The sequence below is a fragment of the Plectropomus leopardus genome, chromosome 12, assembly GCF_008729295.1.
Source record: "Plectropomus leopardus isolate mb chromosome 12, YSFRI_Pleo_2.0, whole genome shotgun sequence".
NCBI lineage: Eukaryota > Metazoa > Chordata > Actinopteri > Perciformes > Serranidae > Plectropomus > Plectropomus leopardus.
The window spans coordinates 30,308,501-30,329,799 of record NC_056474.1 but is presented as its reverse complement, the minus strand read 5'-3'; the positions used below and the strand labels follow the sequence as shown (position 1 = coordinate 30,329,799).

The 21,299-nt window shown below is 39.2% G+C and overlaps 1 protein-coding gene across 1 annotated transcript; it reads right to left on the bottom strand.

Moving 5' to 3' along the window:
* Positions 1-1,497: 1,497 nt before the first annotated feature.
* LOC121951854 lies at positions 1,498-18,142 on the bottom strand. Its single transcript, XM_042498340.1, has 10 exons — positions 17,888-18,142; positions 15,524-15,685; positions 11,960-12,157; positions 10,567-10,725; positions 9,415-9,495; positions 8,984-9,122; positions 6,839-6,883; positions 6,221-6,688; positions 3,614-5,145; positions 1,498-2,579 (listed from the first exon to the last, which is right to left on the bottom strand). The coding sequence occupies exons 1-10, from the start codon at positions 18,086-18,088 to the stop codon at positions 2,532-2,534; spliced, it is 3,033 nt and encodes a 1,010-aa protein (XP_042354274.1). The 5' UTR covers positions 18,089-18,142; the 3' UTR covers positions 1,498-2,531.
* Positions 18,143-21,299: the final 3,157 nt, after the last annotated feature.

The following is a 21,299-nucleotide window of genomic DNA, read 5'->3' as shown; positions in this document are numbered from 1 at the left end:
AAATCAAAAGCTTTGCCATTTGCTGTGACGTTTGATATATTCTGGTATTATTCAGGTTTTAGGCGCATTATTTAGACATGTACACAACACATTTGGAATATGTGTCTCAACTGAGGTTTTCACTGCAGTTTGTGACACACAGCCTCTTGCCTGTTTACAGTCAGCTCTGTGCGTTGTCCACAGAACAACTTGCCAGCAGTTTGTGAGACTGGGACAGACATGCATGCCCAAGAGAAAAGCCCACATTTCTGGTCAAAAGAAGAAACACACCTTCTTTTAAACTCTATGAAAGACTTGGATACCTCACATTTTATGATATGTGCAAATATCACAGCTCTGACCTTTTCAAGAAGGTGGCTGCAGGAATAAAAGAAGGAGGCTGTGGTTGCTTGGTCTAATAAAGCCACCACTGGTGGAAAAATGATGCAAAGAAGCAAAATGGTAAGCGGCTGTAGCTGTTCCACTTTTTCATTTGTTGACATGATAAAGGACATGTTAATAAGGTTATACACGGCTGCATATAAATGGGAATGTTGATGGCTTATTAAAATTCATTAGTCATGTAAACAGCTTAGTAGGAGACTTTGTTAAAAAAAAGAATATTTTGTGCATGTAAACGTTGTCACTGAGATCCAACTGTAAAAAAAGTTGACAAAAATTTAGCAGGTAGTACATGATATCAATTAACGATGGATTTTTGAACTTGATTCTGTAATCGATATTTGAGGTGGTAAAAAAAGTGATAAATAGGCCATATTAATGTTTTATAGAAGTGCAGAATTTAAATAAGCATATTTGATGGGGATCACGTAATGAGAGGGACATTTTACAGTGCACACTGGAGGACAAACTGTAACAGAGACACTGTGTTTTTACTATCTAAAACATTTCTGTCTTTTGCGGTATATGAAGATATATGTTACAAGCCACTTGTTGTGTTTTTAGTGTTGTGACACTTAACAAAGTGAAATTTAAATGATGAACACAAAGAAACTGAATGTTGTGTTGATGGACATTCTTGCCCCTCATTGCAGCATAACAGCTTTAAATCACTGAAGCAGACTGCAGACAGTGATGTGGAGACTCTTGTGGCAGCTCAGAAAACACATCATTTAAATTTGTTCTCCATTTTTTGCTTGCTGTTTGTTTTCTTATTTGAAATTGGCAGTAGTCTTTCAAAGTCGCAGTGTCACAGCAGATTGTGCCTTTCACACCTGCCCTTTTGTGTTAGTAGCAAACGGTTAAGGAAAGCTATGCTATAACTACCAAAATAGTGCACAGTCAACATTAGTGCATAGTATTTACTGTGTAGTATTAGTATATCATATGGAAGTGGGACACCGATGTGGTGAAATGCAGTGTACAGGCCATTCAATGCTGATTTCTTTCAGTAAAGGTCGGAAATTCAGGTTCTAAAATGCTTTATAGAGTAACTGAACACCTCCTGAAAATCTTTTTTGTTGACCTCCAGTTGCTTAAACTTCTCACTTTTGGGCAGTGACGTGCAGGTGTGCTGCAGGGGGACATCCCCGTTGGGTGTGTTAACTTGTTCATCAAAGCACTCTGGAGCACATGCTGAGAGGTGAAACGGGTGAAACGGGTGAAACAGGCTTGAAACTCGGAGCCAGAGGTGGCAGTGACACACTGCTTTAAGCCTGCTGTAATGATCCTCTTTAAGGAGCACCTTACTGATGACTGAAAAACACTGGGCATGTTACCATGGTGACAGTATAGATATGCGCTCACTGTACAACCCGACCAAAATATTTATACAGCTCTCATCCAACTCAGATCTAAAACTACTAATTGACTAGATAATCTGATAACCACAATAGCTGAGTATATAATTTATATACATTTGATCTATGTGACAGAGTCACACAAAGTCCACGAACACATGCTCCAACACTACGCTCAAATCACATTAGGAGAGATTATCTTTACTGTGGACTAATTACCCTTAAAACTGTAAAGTTGTAGAGGATGGGGATCTTCACTAAGAGACTCAGAGGACACAGGAGGGAGCTGGCAGCTGATAGTGTGAATAAATAACAGAGAATATCAACCTTCTGATTGACTGATAAGCATCTTTTCGGGTAAAAACAGTAGGACCACGCTTCAAAGAGAGTTGCTTATTTTTGACCTGTATAAACCACTCACAATAGAGTGAAGTCATGAGCCAGACAGGTTTTCTTAACGTTGATCTTTAGATCTTATGGAGTGAGACAGTCTAATGCTGCCTGGTAGTTGTTACATCCTGCCTGCTGCTAATCTTTCCATTCTGACTTAAATGTTTCGCTTTGCAACATAAAAACATCAGAGACTAGAATTATTGCAGTAAATAACAGCAGAATGATCTCTCCCTCCTGTCTGTGGAATCATCCCTCCTTCATCCCATCCCCCTTTGTATCCACCTCGTCACCCGTCCTCTTACTTCTCTCCTCATCCATTTCATGTCTTGTGTTGCCGCTGTTGTGGGATTTTTGTTTTTACATGGCAACACCCCGACATGAGTGTTGTTTGGTGAGAGATCACTTCAGGTCGATGCCCTGAGTCTGGGACTGAGCCTTCTCCTTGGCCTGAAACGCACAGACAAGACAGCAGAGGTTGTTGGTGAATATGATTAAAAGCAGTTGGAAATGGTATATATGAATTTAATGGCATGATATTTTACAGATAGAGCTGTCAAGTTGTTTGATATGTAAAATTTGCCTTTAAAAAAATCTATATTTTCATCAATACATTAAGAAAAACACACATAAAAAATCTTGAAGGATCCTCTAACGTTGGTTATTGAGGAGCTGCAAAAATATGTCCTGTGCTGGACATTTTATAGCTCAAACTTATGCTCTGTGACGGACAGACTATGTAATGAATATCCTGCTGGAGGCTTGTATCCTTTTTCCATCAAATGGTTGGTTTTTAAACTGGTTTTAGTTCAGGATTATTGGAACCTTGGTGCTATCTAATAAACCAGCCAGCCGTTCCACCAGTTTTAAGTGGAACCATTGTAATCAGAGATGTGTCATCAATGGAAGGCGTAGCATAAAGCACAATGAAAGTAAACAACAGTAGCAATATCACAGAATGCACTGATTACCTGCAAACTTTTGTCCTGTTGTAACAGGAGATTTGTTTTTACCCAAAATACAAGCAGGGACCACTTATTAATGAGACCACTGCACGCTCACAGACAATTTCTCACTTGACTTCTCCATTGTTGCCTACTCCACCCTCTCTTGACCTCTAGAATATGACACACACTGATGTCATCACAATTTGAACTTATGGTAAAAGAAAACCTGTAGGAAAAAGCTCTAGCAATCGCACACATCAAAAAGCAGTAAAGACTAGGTGCTGGACAGAACCAAAATAGATGCAAAAAGACAAATATAATATGATATATAACTGATTAAAAAAACACTCAGTCAGACCAAATCTAAGTAGACTAAATCATCCAAAATGCAGAACCAAATATAACAAGACTCTAGAAAACTAATTTAAATGTATATAACCTGGACGTGGCCTGATTCGGTCCAGAGTTGGGTCTTGGATACTAAGAAACTCAGAAAATTACCAAATATGAGTTGCACCAGTGTGGTTTCCAACTCACCCTGAGCGAGGGCCGAGGAGGCCTAACTGGTTTGGCGGATCGTGCTGGTTCTGCTACTGGTTTCGCCTTCCTTCTCTCCAGAGGCTCTAGGTCGTCCGCTACATCAGGACATCCGATGTATCCTCCAGCCCCAAACACGGAACCCAGATCACCTTCTAACAAGCTCTGACTTGTAGGAGCATTGGATGGTGCAGTGTCCTGTTTAGCCGGCATGTTGCTGACGGCCATGTTGAGGGTGTCCGCAGTATTGGTGTTTGTTTTGTTGGTAGTGCAGATACTGGTGTTACTGAGTTCCAGTCCCAGCAGGTCTTCTGATGCCACATCACTGTCTGAGCTGTTGTTAGTGGGACTGACATCAAGCTCTGGTTCCACAATGCATTGGTTATTGTTCGCTTCGGGGAGAACTTCCTTACTCAACAAGTCCAACACCTCTTGGTTGTCATGACTACCTAGGTCCAGCAATTCCTGATTTTCATTGCTACCGAAATCCAGGAGTTCCTGGTTGCCATGCCTACCTGAAACTGGCACCTCCTGATTTTCTTTGCCACCAAAGTCCAGTAAGTCTTCATTGCCATAGTTATCTAAATCAAGCACTTCCTGATTTTCGGGATGGGACAAATCCAGCAGTGCCTGACTGCCATGGCTACAAGGTTCCAGCACTTCTTGGTTACCATAGTTACAAGGTTCAAGTAGATCGTCATTGTTGATATTGCGATAGGGTTCCACAACCTCCTGGTTGTCATGACTACAGAGATCCAGGAGTTCCTGGTTTCCATGGCTAACTAACCCTGTGTTGTCCAGCCTAAAAGGTTCTAGCACTTCCTGGTTTCCATTGTTACGTAAATCCAGCAGCTCCTGGTTATTGCGGCTACAAGGTTCAAGCACTTCTTGGTTTTCATGGGTATGAGGTTCCAGTACTTCCTGGTTGCTATAGTTAGAGGGTTCTAGTTGCTCGTTGTTGTTAAAGGAGCAAAGTTCCATTGCCTCCTGCTTATCATGACCACCTAGGTCCAGCACCTCTTGGTTCTCTTCCTCAGGGCTGAGCTTAAAGCCATAAGGGTCAGAGTCCCGTGCCGTTTGGGGGGAAGTGATATCAAACCCATAGCGATCAAAGTCTAATTGGTCTGGTTGAGAAGAGGCAGGCTCAGGGTCAAAGGTCAGATCATTTTCAGAGGGTTCTGGGCTCAGTTCAGCTTCATCAGGGTCTAAGAGAGTGTGACTCGAATGTTCTGGACTAAGTTTAAAGCCGTATGGGTCAAAGGAAGACTGACTGGTTGGTTCATAGCTCAACTCAAAGCTAAGCTCTCTGTTGTGATCTGAGTCAGGCTGGATAAAAAGGTTCTGAGAATCTACTGAGTTTTGGGGAGTTGCAGGGTTTTGAGGTTCCTCTTCAATACTGCCAACCCATTCTGCCCCCTGACTGGAGGCAACGTGATGGGACAGAGTTTGCTCTGTGCCGCCTGTCAAATCTGGTTCCAACAGGACTTGTTCGCTGAGCTCAGGGTTAGCCTGAGTTGAACCAGAGCTTAGACCTAGGAGAAGAAAACAATGAGGGGTAAAGGCTAGAAATTTCAGGTACAAGTGAAAAATAACATGCTTATCAAAATGACTCTCTGATGACTTAAAACCGTGAAGTCAACCATATCAGAATATATAGAGAGAATCAAAGTACCTAAAACTAGTATATTTGAAAGAGGTAAGTGTCAAAAGACATGTTTTAGCAAATCCCAAGACACATGTTTTATACTAATTTAAAGGTTCCATCCAGACACATTCTAGTGTGTAAGAGTACTCTGATAAATATTTTGTTGCACAAGGTTTTCCCACCTGCATCGCGATGGTGTGCCTCTGTAAACTACTGAAGTTGCAGTTTACATCTATGTTTGTCTAGAATCATATGACAGTTAAAATACTTCAAATATGGATTTTACAAAAGGCTATATATTCTAAAACATGGATGCTTCACTTGTATCTTCAACCTGACAGCATAGATGATCCAGACAAATAGCACAGTTTTCAGATGGATACCCAAGATGAGAGTCACTAACTTAGTAACTGAGTTATGACATTCAATAATGGCCAGAAAAGTGTATTTGCAGTCATCACTTCATCATTTTATCCTGCTTGGCATTGTGTAAAATTTTGTCATGATTAGCGAACAAATTCTTAAGAGGGAAAATAAAGATGTTTGAGGCCAAAAAAAGAATCAGTTCATGGTTAAGTCAAAGAGGAATTTTGTGTCAAATTTGAGGAAATTCCCTTAAGTCTTTCTTGGGAAACCATTTCGTGACAATTAGATGGGTGAAAGGTCACAGTGACCTTGACCTTTGACCACCAAATTCTAATCAGTTCATTCTTGAATCCAAATTGACATTAGTGCCAAATTTGACGAATTTTCCCCAAGGTCTTCTTGGGGTTTGTTATTTACGAGAATGAGACAGATCCAATGTCATAGTGACCTCTACATTTGACTACCATAACCTAATCTTTTAATCTCAAGGGTTAACAAATGAACATTTGTGCTAAATTTAAAGAAAGTAAAATACTTTAGGAATAAGTCCAGTTTACACAAACAAACACTCAAAAGAACACTATAAAAGAAAATACCATGTTCAAGTCCTGCTGTAGCCTCGGTGGTAGCCTCTCCAGCCAGAGATCCTAGACTCTGTTCTTCTATGTCAGAGGGAGGTGAGACAGCGCCAAGGTCCAGCTCGTAACCATTAGGATCTGATTCTACAGAATACTGACCCTGGGACCTCCAGCCGTGGATGGGCTGTGGCCCCAGCTCCTCTGATGAGCTCTGAATTGGTTTAAAACCACGAGATTCATCGACCACAGCGATGGCGTCCAGGTCCTCCCGGCTGTAGCTAATCTCTATGTCGCTGTCTTCATCGGGGAATTCAGACTCAAAGCACTGAGTTCCTGTCGAGGCTTTGTTTTCAGCACAGGACAAACTGGTGTCTGCCTCATCACAGGCGTTACCTGCACCCTCATCAGTGCCGGCGTTTGCTTCTGGGAACAAAATATCTGCTGCAAAGGGGTCGCTGCCTTTGAAAGGGTCTGAAGCAAAGCCACCTGGCAAACAGGGTATTTGACCAAAAGTTACATGTCAGTTAAAATCCTACATCCATCCCAGCATTATTGAACAATTTCAAGAAGCCTTAACCTAGTTGAACCAAGTTTTATGTCAAATAATATGTACTCTACTAGAGTATTATTACTCACCAGAGGAGTCAGTTTTAGGGAACAGGTCTTCATTGAAGAGGTCATCTACAAATGAAGTGAGAGAGGAGCTGGAAAATCATTTTTACACAGACAATGATATATTATAAAGACTGATCGCATAAAGAGCCTGACATCATCTTGAACAGATGCTTTACTTAGGCCTGTCAGCATTAAGCCCTAAATTGCGATTACTATACGTACGTAACGCATTAATTTGTCACATTTTTCACATCACATTACTCGCTGACCTACTTTACTGTCTTTATGAGGCTGTTTTGGGCTGAGTTTTAAAGCTACAGTCATGATACTGGTATTATCTCACACAGGAGGCCTAAAGGACACAGATTATCAACCATGTCATGCCAGCTTCTTTGTAAAGCTGAATACCGCTCCAAATGTAGGCAAAATTTTGGCAATGGAAAACGGCATTGTCGTTTCACAGGGGTCTCTTGACCTCTGACCTTAAGATATCTGAATGAAAATGGGTTCTGTGGGTACCCATGAGTCTCCCTTTTAGAGACACGCCCAATTTATAACAATTTTTTGATGTTGATTCCTTATCAAGACAATCTGGTAAGAATTACTTCACCTCGTCAACATGGATTTCAAAACTATTTTGAAATGCAAAATAAGAGAACTGAAAACATGTGATCATAAAATGTAATTAATTGTGATAAAATATTGAAATTCTACGATTAATTCTGATTTAAAAAATAATAATAATAATTTGACAGCTCTAGTGGTAATCGTTGACAGTCTGAAAAGAGCATAAACCTTTTGATTAAATAATACTTAAATAGATAACACAACATGCCACTGGTCAGTAACCAATGAATTCTAATTCTACAAATCCTGAGAATGTTCTTGTACGAAAAAATCCTGCCAACCAGCAGCTGTTTATATGCAGTGACATATGTGCTCGAAAAGCCAAAAAGGAGGTGAAATGCTCAGATTTTAACTTTGTAAAACAAAGCTTTTTTTAGGTAAAGCTGCTTATCTACTGCTATATCATTCTTGGACACCGCCTTTGGCTGATGTCTGTTGCAAATGTTAAGTCAACTGTCAAGTCAACAAGTCAAGTCAAGTTAAGTCAACTTCTATCAGGTTAATGCATGTCCCCCCATTGAGGCCTGCATCCTTTTCTTGTTGACTGATGATCAAAATGTCACTCTCTCCTGAATGATGTGGTAGTAGTTGGTACTTCTAGAGGAATTAGTGGTAATTGAATCCCCTAGAAATCCCCCATTTGACACTCAGAAATGATCAATCGTGTGTCGCATATTTCCAGCTTTGAAGAACATTAAAAAGTATTACAGCAAAAAGCAACACTAGCTTAAATTAAGGAGCTGAAATAAAATTAAGAATAGTGAATGCACAAGTAAATGTAGACTATCTATGTAGGCAATTTTATCACTCCGTTATCTGTAATGTGATAGCTGCACATTCTGCAACTTTTAACTTAATGCAGCCAAAATAAAAATTATAATCAAATGAATAATATCTGTGATTAATATCAACAGACTGATCTTTCAACTGTAATGTAATAGAAGTGTAATAACAGACTTACGGCCAATAAGAAACTAAGCATATAAACATAGTAAGTGGCAATGGTGTGGTATGATTTGAAGATATTATGTTGCATTTCATGAGCAATCCTGAATAAAAAAGACAGACACATTCAGTCATTCAGTGAGAGTCACAACCTTGTGTATAAAGATAAACAACATTCTTACTCAGATGTTCTGCATCAATTATAAATGGCTGGTTCCTGTGTGGAAAAAAAAACGCTTTACGATGCATATAGCAATACTGTAACTGCACGGCGTCGTTAGGTAGCATTTACGTCACATTAGTGCTCAACAAGTTGTATAAAGTGTTTTTATGTTTTCTCTCAGCTGACAGTCTGTATGGGTTATATACTGACACAGAGACGCTACACAATTAAGTTTTTTAAGGAGCTTTTCGGCTGATTTCAAGCTGCTCCAGACCAAGTTAAGTTTGCCACAGAAGTTACCATGGCGATCCAGCCAGGTTAAAAGAGAGCCACCTTTGTAGAACAGCAAACCCCGGTTTTAGATTCGACATATCTTGCTAAGACACTAATCTCGCTCTCAGCCTCACGGTGGCTCAATGTGTGGTACATACGGTCACTCTGACAGTGGCCGAAGGGGTCGGCTTTGTAGAAGTCCAGTTGTGGACTAGTGGACTCCTCCTTCTCTCTCTCTCTTTCCCCTTCATTGTTGAGCTCCCCCTCCTCGGGGTCATCCTCTAAGTCAGATCTGTCCTGTGAAACAAGACAAGGCAGTGTTTAGTGTTTGCATCTCACACTAAGGACAGCATGTTATACGAAGGGTGACCACTGCTGGCTCATGTGCTACATTACACCAACTCACAGTCAAAATCATGGTATTATTAACCAACTCTACAACTTCTCAAAATCACAAGGGCTTTTATGATTTCAGTCTGCACCCAAGCAAAATTATGTTATTGTGTATTTATTATGTATGTATTATGTTTATGTGACCCAAAAAATTGTGTTGTGCATGACGTGGGATGTTCTGTGAGAATGAAGCTACCTTTGGCGAGCTGGTCCCACTGTCGTCTACTTCTTCTCTGGTATCTGCCAGATTATTGCAGAAAGAGGAGCCACTGCCCCTCTGGATGAGTCACACACACAAACGCACACACACACACAGAGGAAAAAAAGACAGTGAGAACTGTAACAGGAAACTTATTGCTTAATAATGTTAATTTACCAAAAAGAATTCCAACTGGATACATTAGGTAAAAGTAGTCACCTGTATTTTATTAAAACTGAAAGGTCTTTTATTCATGAAAACAATGGCTGCTAAACCTGCTAACCTTCAGCTTTAAATACATAGAAGTCAACAGTAGCAAAGTACATTTACTTAAGTACAGTACTAAGGTAGAGTTTTTGAGTATATCTACTTTAGTTTTTGAGTATATCTACTTTACTTGAGAATTACTTAATTTGACTTGACTACATTTGAAAGACAAATATTGTCCTTTCGACTCCACTACATTTCTATGAAAGCTCTTGTTACATTTGCTTAGAAGTCAGCGGATTATTTTTGTTTCTCTTCTATTATGAAGAAGTCCATCAATTCACAAAAAACTGTTTGCACTGTCAACAGAAGTTCAATTTTTAACTTGAACATTGGGTGAATGTTCTCCCAAAATTAAACATCGTCTGGAAGTTATATTTGGTTGTAAATTCATACAATATTTAGTAAAACTTTTATATCTAGCTGAGTCGCTTTTGAACAGTTATAAAGATACAGGTGTGTAACTGGGATGTTCAGGTAGGCTGTTTATTTTATTTGATTTTTTTTTAATTTGTTATCTTTTAAGAAGCTGCAACTACAGCAAATTATACTGCCTGACGGACAAGGTATTGACCAGAGGTTGAGCTTGCAGTAATTTTAATCAGAGACATAAAACGAGAACTGCTACAAAAAATTAGATTCGAAAAATGAAAATAGTAATGGTGGTCCTTTCGTCAGCAAGTGTTTCTCTGGACATTTCTGTAGGCTTTGCAGCATATCTAGCACATTGCAGCACATTTGTGGTCAACAAGTCCAAACTGAGATTACTCGGCTGATAACAGAACTGCATGGAACAAAAACACAACATGATACAACCTAATATTCTGCAGTGTTGGCTCAAAAGTGCTTAAAGTAGTGCTCTGCATCATAACTGTGATTTACCATGATCAGGTCAGCATAAGCAGGCAGTGATTGGCTCCGTCCCCAAGGCCTCATAGGTAGCGGATCATCTTCAGTGGTGTCTGCAGGAGATGTTGACTCCTCCAGCTGGCTCTCTGGAGTCACTGCTCCTCCTGACAGAGAGTAAAGAGTGTGCTCCTCCTGCAATTAAGACACCAGTCATAAGGAAAAATTCAGTCTGATTTCTCATGAGAGATCATAGTTAGCAAAAAAAAAAAAAAACAAAAAAAACAAAACGCATCCTCTTAGTATGAGTGAAAAGCATGTATGTGATAGTTTTTTTTGCCATTCCTCAGTTTTTCTAAATAACTGACATCTTCTCCCTCTAAGCATGATTATAAGCATTAAGATCATGAACTTGTCTTTCCCTGGTGTTGTTGTTATGTGGAGGTTTTTTTTGCCCCTACAATGGTAAATAATTGCAAACATTACTCCGGTTCACTCTCCCATTCTCTGACGTTCTGGGCATGGGGGACTCAGCAGCGTGGCTTCAGATAATGGTGGATCATGGCAGGGAAGCACCAAGTTAACAGAGAGAGAGGGATTTTCAGTCCCTGTTTGCGGTCCAAGGTTTAGACACATATTGGCTTTTGTAAAAACGGAGATGATCTTGATAAAATGCTTGCTGTTTGCAAAATACCGGCGGCACGATGGTGTAGTGCTTAGCACTGTCGCCTGAATGAGAAATGTAAAATCCCCAAAATCCGGAACTATCCCTTGAAGTAATGCAATAGTAAATGAGGTCTAAATAAGGATTTACTATTGGATTGGCTCATGTAAAGCAGGCAGCTATTCCAATGTTTGATGGTATGATAAATGACTGTCCCTTTTAAAGCACTAGATTTTGGGCGAGGTAACATGATTTGGCCATCACTTGCTGCTCTGGAGAAATGATTGTGAAAGTTACTGTATTTGGTAAAGTTAATGGCTGTGGTTACATGCAGTCGTTTTCTCTCACATCTCATTGACAAAATACTGCCCCATGTTGACATGCTCTCAGGAGACTGCTGGATCCAGAGGGGTGCTGGGTCTAAAGCCAGGGTTCCCTGCTCTACGAAGGTGGCTTTCTTTTAGCCTAGCTGGATCACCATGACAACTTCTGTGGCAAATTGAACCTGGGCATAAACAGGTTATGTTCTAAGTTTCAGCTTGAAATCAGCTGAAAAGCCCCTTTTGAAGCTTCTCTGCGTTGATAATCTTGATAATCGCCTTCGTGGTACCCTGTTAGCTCTGACTGAAGCTGCAGGCTTTGTCGAACCAGCTCAATCAAAGAGAGCCTAGCTCTGTTGAACTGGCTTCGTGATGTACCCCCCAGGCCTGTTGTTATCAGACATGCACACAAACACACAGCATACACATGCATGTCCTCTTGTACCTGCAGGATCTCTTCATAGGACTGTCTGATGGAGTCTTGCAGAGGAGTGTCCCTCTCTCCAGCCTCCTCCACCTTCCTCTTGGCCTGCTTCACTTCCTCTCTCAGCTTCCTCAGCCTCCATCTGACTCTGGCCAGTTCCCTCTCGTACTCCTCCACCTGGTTCTCCTTTTTCACCTCCTCCGCCTGCAGAGACAGGATCTGGCAGGGAAGGACAGGGAGTCAGTGATTAATGGTTTTTAAGCCATCATAGTTACAAGCAATTGGCTTTTTCTGTCACATTGTGGTCGTACTGCAGAAATGAACACAGAAAATGAACCAGAAATGTCCTAGGATGTGCTATTTTAGACTATTTTTTTAAACCCTTCGAAACCTGGGCAAATTGGTTTGATTTCTTTGAGGAAAAAACATGGGAGAAAAGGCACTGACCAATTTTTCAAAAAAATGATCCAACAAATTGCAAGAAATTAATAATAATAACAGCGATGACAACAACAGCAACAACAACAACAATAATAATAATAATAATAACTTTATTTACAAAGCCTCTTTTAAAACACAGTAACTAAGTGCCTTACAATTAAATCATAACAAATTTCAAGACTGAGAAAATTAAATTAACTAAGAGCCAAACACTAGGTACACTGTAAAAAAGGATGACTAAACAATGTCATAAAACACAATAGGTAAAAGGTTTTTAAGGAGATTATTAGAAGATTATCAAGTAAAATTTCCAGAAAACTATATATTTTCATTATCATAAACTTGTTACAGAATATTAAAAAATAACTATTTTTTATAGTTATTTTTTGTTGTTGCTTCCTTCCAGGTAATTTTATTCTAACTTTTTAATAATATCTTACTAATTTTGGGGCCATGTCTTGTTAAATTGCTCATTGCCTCCTTGCTATGTTTTTGAAAGAAATTGAACCAATTTGCTCAGAAGGTTAAATAACAGCAACAGCATTATATATACATTTGAATGATTCCTTTGGTGTCATTTTTTCTGACCACAGACAGCACCATTAAAAGGCTTGGGATGGCTGCGCCTCTACATGATGATAGTAATTTTATGTTGAAGCTTTCTGTTAATGACTTGGCTTGCTGAATATTGTTTATTATAAATTAACCTATATCAAATATAGGTTATGTTTTATATCTATCTATCTTTATATATAGTAGGAAAAAGACAGGCAGGAGAGGCAGAAGCCTGGAGTGTCGTAGCAGCGTGCTGTGGTGTTTGTGCAAAGCTGTAATGAGACTGTAAAGACGGAGCTAATTAAAAATAATGAGTGGTGCTGGTTGCGCCTCTACGAACCATCTTAGCTACTGATGTTATGAACCTCATCACAGTTTACCAGAAGATTATTTGCCCCGCTGCTCTCATCCGCTGTATTCCCTCAGTTTCATTAAAGATGGCAGGATTTTACGCAGCATCTTCAATCTGTTGATATGAATAGTGGCTGGAAAATGCTTTTCTGTTGCTTGCATCCTATAAATAAACTAGAATTATTGCCTTGAGCTTGTATTAAGTCACCAGCCAGCCTGGTTGCATTGTACATTCATGTCTGTCCAGACTTAAATATGGAGTCAAGGCTTTGACGAAATAACCCTTAGGGCTCGCTTTAATGTTTCATACACGCTGTTATTACACATTAATATTAGTTTCTACTTTCATTGTTATTTATTTCATTGTTTTTATAACAAACATCCGTCCTGATCATAAATATCAAACATTCATCAATTTTCAGAATTTTAACCCTTTAAATGCCAGGTTTTTGTCATGATGCTACTATGTTCATTAATTCATTTTCCATAACCAATCGTCCTTGTGAGGGTCGCGGGGGGGCTGGTGCCAATCCCAGCTGTCATCGGGCGGAAGGCGGGGTACACCCTGGACAGGTCGCCAGACCATCGCAGGGCTGACACATATAGACAGACAACCTACACGCTCACAGTCACACCTAAGGACAATTTACAGTCACCAATCAACCAGTCTCTGGACTGCGGGAGGAAGCCGGAGACCCCGGAGACCCCGCCTACTACTATGTTTTAGATTTTTAAAAAAACACAAAAAATAATTATTTTAAATATACTTCCTGACCTGTTTCATAGATTTTTTATGATCACAGCCTCAAATAAGTCAATAATAAGCAGTAACATTGATTGTGACAGTGCATCTAGTGGAAATAGCATGCCTTTTCTCCATATGCCAAATACAGTAAAAATGACATAATCAGGTGGAAAATAGTAAAATGACAAATTCCAAGGCAAAAGCCTACAATGACACCCAGAAATAATACAAAAAATGAAATAATGAAGAATGAAAAGGGCCTAAAATGTGCCAAGCAGTCCCTATGGGTTAATAAATGGTATGAAGTGTAGTTCGTGGAGTGTAGAGGACTGATTGTCACAACAATCAACTGAAGCTCAACATCAGCAAACCACTGAGGCTGTGACAGACTACCAGAGGAACAGGACAGAGCACAGTGTTGTAGCCATGACAGTAGACAACGCTTCACATATGGATGTTGCTGCAAAGAAGCTCCAAACTCTAAAACACAGATGCTTCACACACTTCCTCCCTCCGGCAGCACAGACGATCTCTTCAGTCAGCACAATTTACAGATTAGTGTCACCAATTCAGTACCTGACCAAATGTCTCCCCTTCTGTTCTGGAGATATGACGCTGAATTATGGCCAGAAAACATTATGATGTCACAATGAAGTTGACCTTTGACCTTTTGGATATAAAATGTCATCACATCATCATTTTATCCTTAACAATGACCTTGACCTTTGACCACTGAAATCTAGTCAGTTTATCCTTGAATCCAAGATGACTCTATATTATATAGATATTTGGATATTGCATTTGATGGACATTCGACAAACTGAAAACATAATGTCTCTGGCTGTGGTGAGAGCCGGCCCAGAGCAATAAAAACCTCTGAAAATGGACTGGGCTGACCTTTGACCACCAACATCATTAGCGCCTATAAAGGAGAACCCTTACTTTCTAGCCAATTACAATTAAAAACAATAATACTAACAATAATTCAAGTGAAGTTTACTCTTGTAGCTGCAGTTTAATCTGTGGTTTTTACCTAAAAAACAAGTTTGGTTTTCAGCTGTATAACGGCTCAATAGGTAATCGTCTAGGTCGGGGCTCTTCAATCACTACATGTAAGAGACCCTTAACAAAACTATTCATCTTTGTTGCATTTCAATTAAAAAAAATAACATTGACCTATATATTGGAATTTTTTAATCCCTAAAATACTGAAACTGAGATGATTAAATATGATGTCTTAGTAAAGTGGAAATTCGTTACTAAGAAATGTCTGAAGCTGTATCCAATGAGAAATCCTTCAACAGTTCAAACAGACATCAATGCCACATCACAGACTGTTACAGAACCCCCACAAGAAAGGGCTTCCACAGAAGACAGTGTTTTAAACTGACCCGCTCATCTCTTTCAGCTTGATCATACTGTGTTTATTGTTCTAAGAAGGAGGTAGTTTACAGTGAGAGCAAAGCAGCTGTGCAGTAGCTGGTCATCATTACCTGTTGGCTCTCTTCGTAGCACAGCTGTCTGGTTGTCTTTATTTGCTGCACCAGCTTCTCTTTGTGTTTCTCTAATTTCACCAGAGTCTCCTCCAGCTCCTTGCGGTCCGACTGCTGCTCCTGGAGCTCCAAGTTCTCCACCGCCACTGCATTCTCCAGCTCCTACCACATCACACACACATCGGACACACACTGTTTAGAATTTAAGAATGAGTCAAACTCAGATGTGGGATGATAAAACATGCATGGAGATGTATACACACACACACACACACACACACACAAGAAATGTGGACAGACATGTTTCCTCACAACATGTAAATGATCCTATGCAGGTAAATGGTGTAACTGACCTGATGTTACAGAGGTAATTACTTCTTAATGCTTGATCACATTAACATGTACCATGTTGAGCTCAGCATGTGATAGAAGATTTTGATAAAGAAACACTGCTTGTATTTTTTGCCCAGAGTTTGATAAGACATTGATGTCCTTTTCATCTCCAGTGAATAAAAAAGCTTAAAGCTATTTTTAGCTCAAAGACTGGAAACAGGGAGACTCTGGCTTCACACTACAAGTCTTGATGCCCAATTGTAATTTGTTGCCTATATCCTTTCAAATCCAATATATTGCATGTACACCTGCTTAAACTTTGCTCACAGCGTGCATGCATGAATGAATACTGAAATGTCCTCATAAACATGTTTGTTTTGATACAAGCGCTGTATTTTCATTGGTCTTTTCACTTCTTTGCCCAAAAGGCTTAAAAGACAGGTAACCTCTGCATCTGACCACTGGCTTGAGCCCTTGTTCTCCATTGTTGTGTTTTCTGCTTCCTGAGCACATGTAATTACGTCATTAAATGCAACATCATTGTTTTCATCATTGAGGAAAAGAAATCTGAATCTCTTGAACCATAAAGTGTAAATCCAGCCACTGTTAGCTCGAAAAAAAGTAAAAAAATATTCCCATTTTATACCTTGTAGCAAAGACAATTACCAATTACCTCTTCAAAGAGGTAACTTAGAGCCTGTATTAAAAACCATAGACTTGATGTTGCTATTATTGCTACAGCAGTTTTTTACACTGAGCCAGGACTGCAACAAACTGCCGGGACCCCAGGTAAACCTTCACTGTGGGCCCTTATGTTCCCTGATCCTCCTGGTCTGTCTTTAATAGCTGCCAGGCAAAGTGCACACTGTAGAGTACAAATGGAAGATTCAGCATAAAAGGCAATGATTTTTGAATTTGCAATTTTGAATTGGGCATTAAAACAGTAAAAGAGTAAAGAAAAAATAATATGACAATGTAAAAAGAATTGTTAGAAAATTATTTTAGAAACTTGGAAAGAATATACAAAAAAGTTATTATTTTTTAATTTTATTAAGATAATTAGAAAAGCGTAATCATACTATGTTATGATTGTTATTATAATTTCCTTTTTGATTTTTTTTTGTCACTTTTCTTTTTTCTTTTCCTTTGTTTTTATCTTTTGCTATTTTTCATGAAATGTCCTTGTAATTTTTAATTTCTTATTTTTCATTTTGTTATTTTTTCATTTTTTATCGGTTTTATACATTTCTCCTGGTGAGACAATAAAATTTGACCTGAACTGTCTTTTATTGTTTTAAACAATGTTTAACAACATGTTTAGCAGCCCTGAGATGCCAAATGACAGCATTTTTGAGGAAGTTATCCTGATAACAACAATGTATCCCATGTAAGGCTCAGACATGTGAACATGCCATAAGCTGATAAATAAAGGTGATAACCAAGCAAAACAGCTAGGAGTCCAAAGACTTGAACACAGACATATTTAGGAATATGCATCATGTAGATATGTACATCATATCAACTAAAACAATGAAAAAATAAGGGTGGCCTCAAAATTAGGTAAAAATGCAAAAGCTGCATTTAGGTCCTGCTATTTTTGGTTAATAGAGAAGAGATAACAAGTAAAATGACCACTGCCATGTTATTAAATTAAATGATAATGAAATGAATCATATAACAAACCAGGAAGAAAACCTGGGGCCTTTAGGGCCCCTAAGGGTCCGAGCTTTGCCCAGTTGGTAAGCCAGACCTCCACTGAGCACATGTATTGCTCCATCCAGCCTGACACTAGTCTTACGGCATCATGACATCACATGAAAGCATCATGGGAAATGCAGTGATGGAGGAGTCCCGAACTGGAAACATCATACATACACACAAACACACACACGATGCACATTCTGTCCACATCGCTTATGTAAACAAAAATGGTGATACCAACACAAAACCCACCCACACAACATGTATGAGAAACCCTACATACACACACAAACATGCACACACCAGCGCTAGGTGCTGCGGTCTTCTTACTCTGATCTCGGCTGTCTTGGCGAGGATTCTCTCATCCGTTTCCACGACGTCGGTGTCCCTGGGAGACGACCAGCAGAGGAGACAGGAGTGTTTAAGGAGGGAGGAGAGGGAGCCCTTATTCTTCCAGTCTGCCTTCCCTCCATCCTGCCCTCCTTCCCATGATCCCTCTATTTTTTCCTGCTGCACTGCTGGCTCCTCCATTGCTGCCCTTGCTAGCTGTCGCTACACTGCAGAGGAGGCGGAGCTGCCTCTGTGAACGTGTGTGTGTGTGTGTGTGTGTGTGTGTGGTGATGGAAGCATACAGGCAGAATGCACCAATGTGAGAATGGAAAGAGAGAGGGGGATGAGTCAGAGTAAAGGCAGGAGAGTAGGCTTATCCATCCATAGGAGAATTTATTTCCTCCCCTCTAGTCTCCTCCTTCATGTCCTCCCCCCTCCCTTTTCCCTCCTACCATCATGCTGCTTCTCTGGTCCTAACACATCTCTCACCTCCTCCTCTATTTCCTCCTCCCCCTCTGTCACCATCACAGGTCCACTGCAGTATGCACACACACACACACACACACGTACGCGCACACACACACACACACACACACACACACACACACACACACACTCACACACACACACACACACACACACACACACTGAAAGCTGTGACTGAGCCATTCATAAAAATCCCAGAGAGCACAGAGCCACAGTCTGCACCAGCAAAAACGTTACCAATCAATCAATATGCTTTCACAAACGCATGAATATCCAATAATTGCTATTTCTCACTATATACTGTAATCTAATTAAATTAAATGTATTTATTGCATTATTAAAATAAAATAATAATGATACATTTAACCAATAGAGCGCCTTACTTAATAATGCTGTGCAGCAGACTAGTTAAGTTAAAGAAAACTTAAAGCTGCATTAGGACTTGTGATTATATTGCTATTATATTTATATTAAAATTGCGATTGCAATTTTACTCACAATTTTATTCGGAATGGTAATTTTTGCATTACATTTTCACAGGAATGAGTATAAATATGATGATGTGATTTTTTTCTGGGGTCTGTACTAAACAAGCATGTTCTCTTCCATCTGGAACATGATTTTTAGGCCGGGGCATCTCTGCAGTCCCACAAGGCTTCATTTCAAATTCTGTGATTTGACAAATTTTTACATTACAGAAAAACTACAGATCCTGTTATTTAGATACTGCACTTGGACATAGTTCGATTTTGAGAATATTGTGATAAACTGTGAGGCCCTTGACTGCATTTGTTTATTTTTTTTTTCTTCTTCTTCTTCTTTCCCCTTGGGGTCAGTGAAACAAGCTGTACACATTATCATTATTATCACCTTTTAAAGCTGATATGCTGAATGCCTCAAGAACAAAATACTTGCCACAAGGACTGGGCGATAAAACAATCTCAATAATAATTATAATTCAATTTGCAACATAAAGTTAGTTACAGTAGCTGTGCAGTTGGCTCATCTAATGCTAATGATAAGTTAGCAAGTTAACTTGATTAACTATTTCATATAATGATTTGACATAATGTGACTAAACATAGCATTAACATTCATACATTTTCTCGTTGAATTTCTGCCTCAGTCCCTTCATAAAGATTTTAATCAAAGTCCGTCTTTTGTTATTGTTTTGATCAAGAAACAACAGAAATGACATACCTTGGTTGTAAGACTACACTACACTATACAGAAAGTACTGACCACAGTCAGGATTTCGGTTTTATCAATTTATTCTGTTTACATTGTTGCTAAAACACTTTCAAAATGCTTGAAACTGTCAGCACAAAGAGTTTAACAAGCTGTTGACCAGAACTAAGATTTCTTTGTTATTGTGTTTTTATTGTTTTATTCATTGGCATTATTTTGATTATATTTCTTTTGAATTAACCTGAGATTTGTGAAATATTCTGCTGTTTGGCAAATGTTGTCATGTTCTGACAATAAAAAACACTTTAAACCTCAATTAACTAGATGATTTCTTCAACTTTTACTCAGGAGCTAAAAACAAAACATTAAACCTTAAAAGAAATAATGGTCTGACTTTTTGGTAGATAATTATTGATATCAGCAAATATGAAAATTTTCATGGTGAGAACGTTGTTGACCATATCACACAGCTTTACTTCCACATCTGCATAGTTGTGAGGGCCTTGTTATGTAAACCACAAAAATTTGAGTGTGCCTTTACTATGCACAGAGCGTGCATGCTAACAAACCTGTGAAAATGCCAGTGTGCACAGACAACTAATATAGTGTAAAAAGAAGCACATGCATTTCTGCAGTTTTTAAGTAGACATACTGGATTCTGTTTAACCCGTTTTGCAACAGAATCATTCATTTGGAGTCCAGTTTGTATCCATCTGATCAGTGTAAGTCCAATATTTACTCTCCTTTCAGCTCTGGTTTGGTTTAGTGTCTAACTTGGTCTGTTGTTTAGTCTTGAGCTACTGAAAGTGAGGTTGATGAGAGCGGCATTTGCAGGCAATAAGGATTAGGATTTGTCCCTATAAGCGTCAACTTTCACATTACAAATGAATAGTTATTTGTAGACATCATTGCATGTTTTAATGGATTCATATCAGCTACTCTATCTCATCCTGCAATAGTTGTACTAATATAAGAATATTAATTTGTGCAGGTTTGACTACTTTAGCAGACGGAAATTGCCCACATTGAGATTTAAAAACAATGTGCTGCTACTCCAGAGTTTAAAATACATATCTTTAACAGCTATAACCTATATTTAAAGAAACTGGCATGTGCAATTACATTTAAGACCGCTGAATATGACAGCACTGACATGCAACATGACTAATAATACTCAGAAAATGTCAGACCCCAAAAATATATTTCATGTACTGCAATATGGCAAAACCAGGCAACCCTTGAGGAAAAAATGTGCCAGGGATCTAGTCTCAGACCGCTCTGACTCTCCATCGGATAAGCAAACTTTCTGTTGCTGCTGTTGCACAGGTTAGACCCAGTGCTACTCCTGGTAGGCCCATGTCAGGGGGGTCAAAGAGTACAGATGACCCCAGCCCAAGGTCAAAGGGTCATAAATGTAATGTATTAGCGGCATGTAATAAGGACATATTTTTGTACATTAAACTTGGAGAATTAAGGATTTATTTTGACCAAACCAGAGCTGGTGATTATTGAAACAATGGACTTACTAACTAGATTACTAGCAAGAGTCACCAAGACTGTTTGGTGACTACTGAATTCGAATAAATGTTTAATGAGTTAACAAGGCAAGTAGTAGGAGGGGGGTGTCAGCGCCAAACCCTAATATGGACCAAATAACCCGGTGAAATTCAAGAAATCAACATGACTCGTCCCTATTAACTCGGTGGTTGGCCTTAGCCACTTGTTAGTAACGCACTGT